The 12155-nt window shown below is 37.4% G+C and overlaps 1 protein-coding gene across 1 annotated transcript; it reads left to right on the top strand.

The window, feature by feature from the left end:
- Positions 1 to 7749: 7749 nt before the first annotated feature.
- On the top strand, positions 7750 to 10106 carry Smp_169090 (hypothetical protein; the record flags this gene model as incomplete). Its single annotated transcript, XM_018795912.1, has 2 exons — positions 7750 to 8235; positions 9214 to 10106. 2 exons carry the CDS (start codon positions 7750 to 7752, stop codon positions 9940 to 9942), a joined length of 1215 nt encoding a protein of 404 aa, XP_018650177.1. The 3' UTR covers positions 9943 to 10106.
- Positions 10107 to 12155: the final 2049 nt, after the last annotated feature.

Raw genomic sequence — 12155 nt, 5'->3', positions numbered from 1 at the left:
ATTAGCTGTTGGACTACCGCCGCCTTAGCTAATATTTACATCACCATAGACACCACTGAGGTTATGTTTACGGGTCGGTAATTTTCAACATTTGCTTCAGGTCCTGTTTTAAATTTGGGGATGATGTGTGTCGTTTTCCAGGCAGTAGGATAACATGCTGTAGAAAGTGATATCACAAATAGTTTGAGCAATAAAACACACACATCATCACCTCCACCTTTTATCATGCTGGCCGGAATACCGTCTGGTCCATTAGTGTAGGAGTGTTCCAGTGTACTGACTGCCTTAGAGATATTTTGTACATTGAAGTCTACATTATTAATCACACAGGAAAATGCTGTGATTAGTTCTGAATCGTTTAATGGTTTTTCATCAGTTAATGAGAAACAAAAGTGTTCACTCAATAGTTCCGTAACAAGTTTAGGATCTTCGTATACTTGTTTGTCTTTAATAAACATGTTACCTCTCGATTTAGAACGTTTAAGTTTATTTTGAGAGAGTATGGTGAGTGCAGATTAGCTATTAATAAGTTAGATAGCACGTTTTTCCTGTTCGACTGCTTTTTGTGTACTTATTGCGTCTGTCTGGGCAAGTTTTCCTGGCATCGTTACTAAAGAGGAAAAGTCACCAAAGTTGTGGAATCGAGTACAGTGTCTTTGCAGACGTCTTCGTGTACCGACCGGTATACACAGATCTTTAGAAAAATTAGGTCTCCAGTACTCTAAAGGTGCGATTTTGTTGATGATACTTCCGATGTTGTGATAAAATATATTGGTTAATGTGTCGGTATTGTTCGCAGTAAATAAAGTTCCCCAGTCAGTGCCTGATAGGTAATTGTGGAACTTATTCCAATTAGCCTTGCGATAGTTTCTACGAATGGTTAAAGTTTTACGCCTACCGGTTGTGTTTTTTAAATTAAGGCTACATACGACAGTGTTATGATCACTACCTGGAAACATTTTCCCAATATACACAGTATTGGGAGTGAGGCCACTGGTAAAGACTAAGTCCGAGATATTTTGACATCTGGTAGAGCTACTGACATATTGAGTCCACTGTCCTAGTTCTAGACATTCAATGAATGATTCATAACGTTTCGGAGCCTTGACTGCAAACCAAGAAATTTCAAGCGTGTTAAAGTCACAGTAGTGCCATGCTTCGTTAAACCTCGATAAACCGTTATGATACAAATACAAAACTCACATAATAGTGAGTTTAAGCTAGGGTGAGCGTAAGTAAGGCATTCTCCGCCTCGTCCTTTCAATCTATGTTCTATATAGGAAATTGCTATCAATGGTTGATATATGGACACAAACAGAGTTTAATCAGTCTTTTTATTGCAGATCGACCCAGCGTTGATAAAACACATATTAAACAAATGGCCTACTAAGTTAAAATGAGTGAGAGTATCTCGATTAAAGTTTTCATGACCCTCGCGGGTTTGATGTGGGTTTAAAGTGAAGGATTGAGTGTTCTTCGATAGCTAGAGTTAGTGAGGGTTGTATCAAATGAGTTAGTGAAGTTGCTCAGGGAGTTTACCGAGGAGGGAAGGGTCGGAGTCCTCTCTGATGCGTACTGTACAGGGAGAGCGAGTTTATGATCCGCACGTGGTTTGAAATGGTTTGGGCTAAATGCTTCAACAGGGGTGCCACTAGGCGCCTGATTCCAAAAAATCTGGTACAGGTTTACTGTAAAGTGTGCCGTTATTTGCAAAATAGTTTTGATGGTTAAGATCATAGCCTCTGTTATATCTATTTACGCTAGTGTGAGCATGAGGGGGTGGTCTGCTGCAAGTAACTGGGAGTAGTTACGACTGTATTTGTACATGGGAGCCGTTTCTATGTGGTGGGTTGGTACTGAAGGGTGTTGAAATTTCTCTTTCGGAGAGTAATTACAATTATGATCCTGGGGAATGTAGTTAGGGTATGGGGTGAGGAACCTGTAACCACCATGCTTATTATTGGTTTTAGACTTTAGAGGGTGAGTGGAGTGGTCAGTCTTCTGGTAGTTTTTATGAGGACGCGTGTAAGAAGGTTTGGTACGCTCAAGCCTACTACCCGTTTTGCAACCTAGAGGTGTTAATGGCAAGTTACATGATACCAGCGGGTATAACCTATTCACTGTTGTTGGGATACACACAGCACAGTTGGTCTCGATCTTACGTGTTTCCCTATTCGGTATTGCGGATTTTGTCTCCCCACTCTTTTTTGTCAAGGCTGCAGGATTTTGTTGCCTCTGTCAGCTGAACTTAGGTTCATTCGAGTTATCTTGTAGAGTATCATTACGGGGACCAATTTTAAAACGGATACGTTTAGTTGGATGTGTTTCGTTACACGGCTCACATTTTAGTACTTTACTGAGCGAACAGCCGAGATCAGAGATGTCGTCATGCTTTTTAGTGGCAGTTGAAGGCTGTATCCTATCCAAAGGTTTCTGATCTCAGACTCATCTAGATCTACGGATTGACCTGCCGTTTGTGGTATGACATCATGCTTGTTGTCCATGCTCTTTATATCATTCACTGTCTTGCATAGTGTTTTAGCTGGCTATTTACTATAACTCTATCATACGATTCTATTGCTTCACGTCTTCTTATACGACGTTGACAGGCCGTTAGGTCAGGAGTGGCTTTTATGCTTTTGTATGGAATTAATGAGCTAATATTTTTGCTTGAATCAATAAATTGTTCAGCGTCGCTACAACAGCTAGACTTAAAGAGTAGAGGGCAAATCAAGCTATCCGACTTCCTTCTCAGGTGGATGGCATGGCAGTTGACTTTCAGCATATCGCATGCTTTAAGGTAGATGTCCCTTAACTTATTTGGGTGTGTGTGACCAGGGAGATTGTATACAACTGCACTGTTGGAAGACGCCACTCTTTTCGTCACTTCTTCAGCCACAAACTCTAAATTACACTCATCTCTAGTGAGTTGTTCAAGATTTTTATCAGTATTATTACCCCATATATGTGTGAGGGGTGTTAGTTGGTTAAGTCGACCGTTAATTTCGGCCAGAACATTTTTGTAACTTGTGAGTATCAGTACTACATCGATTGGTATTTTTGTAAGTATGAGATAAACCGTTGGACTCCTTGGTTTTCGGTTTTTTGGATTTAGGCCTCAGAAAAGCATGTTGGTAGATTATGTCGAACTTTTGATGCACGTGGGTATTTCGCCTTTTGTGTCAACTAGTCTTACCCTCGGCATACTGCACGAAGGGACGGAGGGGTCGTTACATGGAGAATTAGGTATTGTTAGTGATATTTGTGGAAAGGTAGCATAGGCTCAGAAGATAAAGGTTTTATCATCGTCAGGTACTGAGTCATCAGTCATAGGGGTTATAGACTTTGACCTTTTAGTAGCCTTGGAAGTTGGTGAAATTTCCCTTTTACTAGAGTTACTTGCCATAATTTGAAGCTGAGTTAGTAAAAAGCTTGTCCAACTGAAATATATCTGAGCATATAGTAATTATTACGTATTAACTGCCTTAATACTAGGATCAGAGACTATGAGTATATAACGAATGTCAGATAAAAGGTGTTCAGTGATAACGTAAGGAAGTACTGACCAGTAAAATATATATATCTCAATTAGTGTAATCCAGAGACAAAGACGCGTCAATGTCAATTGCTGGGTTTTTATATAAGACATATAGGAAAGGAAGTTCGCTATATGTATGTATTTACTAAACAAGTGTCGGTCAAAATTAATTTGAATAATCAAAGGCTGATCACATAAACAGGTCAGTTTTTTCATATGGTCAAGGATAATGAAAGCGTTTAACCTAGAACTCACTTCAAGCATTACAGTGAGTTTACAAAAGATCTACTTGACCAGCTTGTTCAACACGATTTCTCCGGAATAACCTAGCCGAGGGTATATGGACTATAAAGACAAACGGAAATGAAACAAAATTAAGCCAGACTTTCTAAATTGTTATTTAAGAATCCCAACAAAAGAGACTTAACGCCACAGAAAATACATAAAACAACGGGGTCAGGAATTTTTTCTTGATAATTTGCTCCTCGCACCGCATATAAACCCTTAAAAGGGATCCAAACCGTAGTTGAATGCTGGCGAGACGGACCTTAAAATTTTGAATTATTGGGTGGTGATGCTACGACGGTGAGTAATGCTGAAGCCACTTTGGGTGCAGAAGGAAGCCATTTAAATGGTATTCTGATCCCTTAAACAAATGCTCGGAGGATAACCAACAAGCAATTGAGGCTTGATTTAAAGACGGACTCAACCAAGCCGGATGTAATCGCCATTAAAAATAGCAGGCTGATGCAGTCGGTAGACAATAGGGAACTTGATTTAAAAAGTTCACATTGTTGAGAGCCAACAGAATGCGGAAGCTTAAAGGAGAAGGAGTAGATCCATTCATCAAAAATACTATCCCATCCAATGTTGGCTACAACATACACCCTCGAAGTTGAACGTGCCAACAAGTTAGTTGCTGCTTGAAATCTAATGAACGAGATCTGTTGATTGATTCGGTGTACCTCAGTACAGACTGTGAGATGAGTGGGGTCGTGCTAGGCGGTTTAAATACTCAGTGTTCAAGTGGTTGATGTTTAATCTCAGGAGACTTTAGTGCAGCCATATTAGGCTGAAAAAAATCTGATGACTGAGTCGTCACAAGATTCTCTAGAGCACTAGCTAGTTGGCACGATCATCACATATACTCTAGTGCAAAATATGAATGCGGCAACAAGGTACAACGCGAACTCTGAATAATCCCTACTGAATTTCATATTGACCCATTGTATGGGTGATGTCATGAACCTCCACTATTTTCCACCCTTTGGTAAGATGAAACATGCAACTCTAGTCTTTAATTTCCTATTTCTCATCAACAATTATGTGGCAGATCAAGTCAAACCGAAGGTCTGGAAAAAAATATACTAGAAATAATACACTCAGTCACTTTAGTAGATTGGAAAATAGAATCAGAATACTCAATTTTAGCGGTATGTTTTATCATTATGTAAATGACTTTTTCGTGCCAGTAGTGCTCCTCGTCCTACTGATAGAAATCAGTCTAGAAGTGAATCGGTATTTATTTACGTCGAGCGACAGCACATAGTGGAGCGTAAAGTTATTCATTGAAACACACAAAGCTTTTGAACATTTAATATAATATAACAGAAAATATAATCCCCATAGAAACTAAGAAGGTGAAAGTACTTGAGTTTTATTGTCTGAATATATACTTAGATATTTGAGGTCAACTCCAAACTGATCAACCGAAGTTGTTACAACCTTCATAGTCTCCTTAAAATATCGGCTTTCTTATACGCCGATGATTTCAAGATACGGTGAGCGATAGAAAGTGAAGGCGATAGTTTAGAGCTCCAAAATGACCTAAAATTCGACAGTTGACAATAGACGCTTCTAAGCGCATTATGATGCATATTGGTTTCTAAGGATCAGATGAGTATACAGTGGATAACATTGAGCTATTTGTTTTCCAGGCACACAATGAACACGGGGTTGTCGTTAGCAAAAACCTTAACACTTCTACAGCCTGACATGCAAAAGTCGCCAAAATTTTTAGAACACTATGGACAAAACGTAAAGCCTCTAACCATGTCGGTGCAAAAACTTTGCGACTTCGTATATTATGTTCGTTCGCACATAATTTGATCATTGCACACGAGCGGCTAGTCGATACCCAAAAGGAGACAATGAGCTGCTGAATAAGTTGATTATTGGAATCGAAAACCTCTCATTTGATGATTGACTGGATAAAATAAATCGTTTGACGTTATCAAAAAGAATAATCAGAGGTTACTGGATCATAGTTTTAAAATTACTGGATGACAAATGTTAATCTGATCCAGCATTATTTTTCTTGTTTTCCGAAAGATATAATTTGAGGACTCTCCGAAGAAAAACGCCAATAAAGAACAAAAATGATGTCAGTTGACTATCGACTTCCTCATCTATTCGTAAACAAATGGAGTGTTGAAGCTCCGTGAGTTGACACTCCGAAAACGTAAGTCGTGTCAACTGAAAGAACTAAAATGACAGGATTGAAAAAACCCACCCAGTCTCATGTCCTTCTCAAATGGAACCGTAAGATTTACCCCAGAGATCAGAAGAGAGGAATATAAGATAAGGAACACAAAATCCGAAGAAACGAAATTAACAGCCTTTGGAATAACTCTACTACTGTTATTAATGAAAGTGAGATTGATACAATCAAAATATATTGAGCCGACATCATTATAGTGAGTTTCCTTCTTTAAATGCAGATAGTTGCTGTTTGATGGTCAAAAATTATTGGATATTGAATGAGTAGGGTTATAGATTTCGCTTCGTTTTAGTGTGCTAATAATATATATACTCACGAAAACCATGAGTGCACTCTCTCAAAGTGCGAAAGATGAATTCGTGTAAGTCGATAGGATTTATCATCTATCATATTTCTTATCTGTTTTCATACTGACAGTTATGTACGTAGTTTTTGCGACGTAATGTCCGAGCAGTAAAATTTTTAACTATACTGTAGTATAAAATGGTTTCAACACATTGCGAATGTCAGTATAGATTAGTTGGTGAAGTACTGGAATGACTGACAAATAAAACATGCAACGTACTTTGAAGGTACTGGTTCTAGTAGAATGGTAAAAACGATTCGATGAATTTTCTTGGTAGAAATAAGAAACACTTGTGAACCGAAATTTCTCTAATTACATTTTATGTACTGAAAAAATGTATGTAGCATAGTTAGACATTGTCGTACCGAATCAATTACCACTTCAGTTTGAGTGCTGAATTAGCCTTCTTTTAACCTAATAATTTATCAGCATTTGCTACACAATCTGATTAACAGCATCAAGTAGTGAACGGAGAATATGCTTGAAAGCTTAAACATCACTCAAATGTCCTTTGCCATTATTCCCTCGAGATGATTAGGTCAAATGATTAACAATACATTTCTAATACCATATGATTTTGTTTCACGTGACTTCGAGTAATACAAGCGTTTGATTTGTAAAAACACGACTGCCTTGTTCTTCTCCATAAGTGGATGAACAACATAAATGAATATAACATGTGTTAATACATGCCAACCATTTATTGAGATCTTTCGTCTATCCCATGAATTCATTCTCACCATCTCAAATGTATAAATGGTGTTTTCTGCTACTACTTATACTAATACCGATTCTACAATGACATTTTTATCTAACCATTCTTGTGTGGCATGGCGAATTCAACAGGCTCACACACATGTGTCAGGTCCCACACTCCACATGATTAACTGACTTAGAGTATTCAGATTGTATATGTTCCTCTCGTTAATGTTCAAATACCTGGTGAACATGTTTGAAAACCGTCAACATCGTATTACTGTTCCACGTTTAATATCAGCCTTTTCTTATCCATTCAGGTTGGGATTTTGCGCACTATGGGCATTTAAGTTTGTCTATCAAAAAATCTCCTAAAGTCTTATTTTTCCGTTTGTAACTCCGGTAGTTATGCTTCTATGGTCATGTAAGTCTTAAAAATGATCATCACCGTTACAGCTTTATTTTAACTATCTCGTTATTATAGGTCAGAAACTTGACAATGTCATCCCGCCGGGAATTCGCCGTTGGCTCGGATTGGCGTTAGCAATCTTCGATGTTTTCGTCTTTGGTGGCTATCATTATGGCTTCAATTCTCTCATAACAGTCTACAAATCAGTTGGTGTATACGCTTACAACTGTACGGCAGGAGAATGCATGTATCATTATGATATGTTCGGAGTTGTTTTCAATGTGTGGATGGTATCACAAATGTGTCTTATTGTATTTGCTGGAATACTGATGGATAAGGTGGGGCTGAGAATACTAAAACTGCTGGCAGTTGTAGTGTACTTTGTTGGTACCGTATTGTTTGCATTTACAACTGGTGAAAGAGTGCCACTATTCTACGCTGCCGGTATACTTGTCGCCTTAAGTAGTATATGCAGCTTGATATGCAATCATCAAGTCAGTTCTATGTTCCCACAGTTTCGCGGTCTTTGCATATCGCTTTTGTCTGGAGCGTACGACTCAAGTACGGTTATAGCTTATGTGTTATCGTTGACCTACCTTATGTTCCCATTCAAATGGTCGTTTCTTATTTTGGCTTCCGGTTCAGTAGTTGTTGGCAGTTTTGTGGCACTTTTTATCCTTACTCAGAAATCTGAAGATATGGGGAAATTCTCCTCCATCAGCAAAGAAGAAGAAAATTTATGTGAGGTGAGTGACTACCAACTGATGTTATGTTTGCAGACAGCAATACATATTTCTGTGTTTGAGGCAACCCGACTGAATACATCCAGATTAAAAATCTTTCTACATCCGATGTTGTAAACCTTGTCAATGATGTTTATCGTTTCACTTCTCCCTGAGATAGTATAATGGCAACACGCGTAGGACATGATTACATCGGGTGCTATAAACGCTTTTTCAAATGATAGTTACTTGTGTTTAACTTAGAATTACGTTCTCCTACTAAACATCTCCACGAATAATAGCAGTCAATGAAGTCTCAGTTGTGAGATTTCACACGTTTACTACGTAGATTCAGTTCAAACTTGTCATATTCTGACATACAAAAAGATAGTTTCATGAAATGATCGGTGTGCTATTTCACATTGAGGATAGACTAAACTGCTTGTCTTAATTGTAGTAGAAGCTATCCATAACACAACCATTAAAAGTGAGGATGACAGGATTTCAAAATCGACAGAATCTTAAATTTTGTAAGCACATCACGTATTCTAATAAGCGTTAATGTACCACAAAATCAGTAGAATCATTAAACTCCCTATTCTACACAGATCGCGTCTGTTTGAAATCCGTCACACCCAGCTTTACATATCATATACGATTTGTTTTCATCCCCATCGGGTGTGAACATGGATTTTTGATGAGAGAGAAAGACGCTTTGGGAAAGCTCTGAATAATAGGTATGCAATGACATTTTCTTTATAACTGAATCTTACCCGGTATGTGCATCGGAATTCATCGATCTTTCACAGTTCACCATTTATTTTTAGTATGCTGGGGCATGGTGTTCGTCTGCGTTTCATTTCGTCATTATCTATTCAACTTGACAGAAATACATAGTCTAGAACCTGAAGGAAATCTTAGAATCTAATACAGATATGAACAAATTTCTTCCATAACTGACGCTTACTATTGTTTGTCTTTCTTATATTTGTTTTGTAACAGAAAGCGTCAGTTGAAAGTTCGGGAGAAATGGATATCTATGGAGAAATATCCTCAATTTTGGATAAACGTTACCCATCTTTATTAAGTTGTGTTTTTTCTTTACCATACTTACTGATTAATCTTTGGTTTACTTTGGGTTTGTTTCGTTTCTCATTTTACCTATCTCACTTAGCAAAACACATAAATGATATGTATTCTGACGACAAGCCACTTGCAGCTCATTTATTAAGTATCTCCTCAGCATTTTTTATGTCGAGTTTCTTACTGTCACCAGTTACTGGTCTTATGATTGACTTCTGTCTTAAAAGGGCTCGAACAGGAATTCAAAATATGCTCACCAAGGGACGTGACTTGGCAATGCCCGACAAAATGTACTATACTCTAACACTTGGCCTAGTCCCAGGACTAGGTCTATTGGCTCTCTCTGCTGTTGCTCTGAGTGCAATGATGTTTATACCTAATCACATAGCTTCCTATGCATCGTTTGTATTCCTGGTTGTATTGAGATCGCTCTTATTCAGTTGCTTCATTAGCTTCCTTCTGTCTGCATTCCCAATACGTTATTTCGGTACATTGAATGGCATCACCAGCGCGGTATCTGGTTTAATAAGTCTCTCACAGAATGCCTTTCGTCAAACTAGCAGATCTACAGATAATTTTGTAACTATGGCGATATCAATTGGGATATTTATTGCACCTATCATTTTTATGATCAAAGCAAGACAATAAATCCGTCAGTGTTAAAATCTTATGGAAAACTTGTTTTTATTTTTATATTGAGATCCGAAGTTCGATATGAATACTTTGATATTTAAATCTTGCAAAAACTTTTATGGTGTAAAGTTTTGTCAATTTTTTTAATAATAAAAAATTATGCTGTGGTTCGATGTTGAAACGTATTTTCTTTTAATAATAATGGGTTAAGGCTGGACAGAAAATGACCACTGTTTATAAATGCTCCCGTGAAAGGTCTCATATGACAAATGAAATTAACTTAAAAGACTCCATCACTGTCATGCTGTTCGTAGAAAAAAAAGTAGCCCGAAGTTTTAGTCTACACAGTAGGAGTTGAGAATGAAATTACGAGACTGGACAAGAGTTCAGGACAGTTTGTTAAAGAACTATACTTGGTAGGCTATGCTCCATGAGGGCTAACAGGCGAGGTTTGTAAGTAACTAGGATAAAACCTTTAAAGGAAAACGACTTTAATTATTTGGGTGATCGGTGATTGATACATATTATATTTCCTCTTATTTACCAATCGAGACATTCCCAAATGGTAAAAGGGAGATTTGTGAAAAATCTCAGATCAAGCTTGCCTAAATATCGTACATTAAAGATATCTATTAAGCCTATGGTTAGTTAGTAAAGTATTTTTTGTGTTAAGGAGCAATAATATATTAAGTTTCAGGCAGTTTGTGAAAAAGCTTTGTAATGCTAGCCGGGTTACTGAACGTATTGGAAAGATCTTTAAAATATCGAGGATGAGCAAACAAAAGGTGTAAATATATAAAATTGGATCTACGAGTAGTTTAGTTTGCTAAAACTTATAAGGTCAGACTCATTGATGAACTGATGTCTAACTATTTATTTTGGAAACTATTCCCAAATGTTCCCATCTGCTAACAGAAGAAACTATATGCATGGTAAAAATACAACATGTACCACAAATAGGGGGCTATACGCTATAATATTGAAATCTGAGTGTCAAAGCAAAAGTAAAAACCAATATATAAGAAAAAAATAATATTCGGATACATGTAATGGTAGTAACTTCAGCAAAAATGGAGTTGAAACATACATTCCTATTCTTCCAGTTCTTCTCACTGTCACTATATCAATAAGAATTTCAATGAAATCCGGATATCATTCATAATATCACGCCTCTCATCCAAGACACATCAACACGCGTTGTATCGGAGATACGAAGAAAGACAACAAACTTGTGAGTGAGCGTGCATATGATCAATTATTTGGAAACAGAACTCAGTATCATTTAAGTCTAATTCAAAATACACACACTAGACAATTTTATAAAGTTTATTATTTACTCTTAACTAATTAGTTACCATCTAATGATTAATTAAAGCTGTCTATTGTTCTAGATTTAAAAAACCCATTGATAGCGTAAGATTACATGGTACTAGTTACTTTTTAGTCAGAATTAACACCTCACAATAAGTCAGTTCGTGAAAATCCAAAATTAGTTCTGACCCTGTTAGTTTTAACGGACAATCGTAGCTGTATGCCTTGAGTAAGGCATCGATTCTGAATCTCGCTACAGATCACGTGAAACAATCATCTCACTTTGTATTCCATCTGCTTTACTTGAAATTTTCTGACAGAAGAATCTCCTGGTTCCGTCATACGTAGAGCATCCTTGTATGCGATTTTGTACTCCCACAATCTAGAGACCACCCTTCATGTTTGTCCTTGTTTTAACCTCTATATTTTAGATATGTGTTTTACTTTTCCTGGTTTATTATCAAAACCTGTGAGGGAAAATATCCTTAAACCGTTCTTCTCCACCAAATATCTACAATGTAGCGGGTATTTCGGGAAGTCTAACTGTACGCTTCAAATCGATTCGGCGAAAATATATAGCCAGGTTCCTGCTGTTGAAAAATATATTCACAGAATCATTATTTTTATCCAATTTAGACCAACTGAGTGTTTTCCCACGCCTTTACATACCGCACCTTCATTAGAATATCGCTGATACTAAAAGTATCAAGCCTCTCGAAAACAGAGTCGAAACAATTTTGAAATATCAAGCATATATAAGTCGATCTTAAGCAAGCCCGTACATTCAACTAACTCATAAGCTGATGCCGTTAACTAGTTATGCCCCTACTGGGACTAGCAACGAACCGATTTCGTGGAAGTAAAAAAATAGTCAGGCCGGACGACGATGAAAAACCTCGGTCTGTTACAATGAGACA

This window comes from Schistosoma mansoni, chromosome 2 (assembly GCF_000237925.1).
Source record: "Schistosoma mansoni strain Puerto Rico chromosome 2, complete genome".
In the NCBI taxonomy this organism is placed as follows: Eukaryota; Metazoa; Platyhelminthes; class Trematoda; order Strigeidida; family Schistosomatidae; genus Schistosoma; species Schistosoma mansoni.
This window is presented reverse-complemented; position numbering and strand designations above follow the sequence as displayed.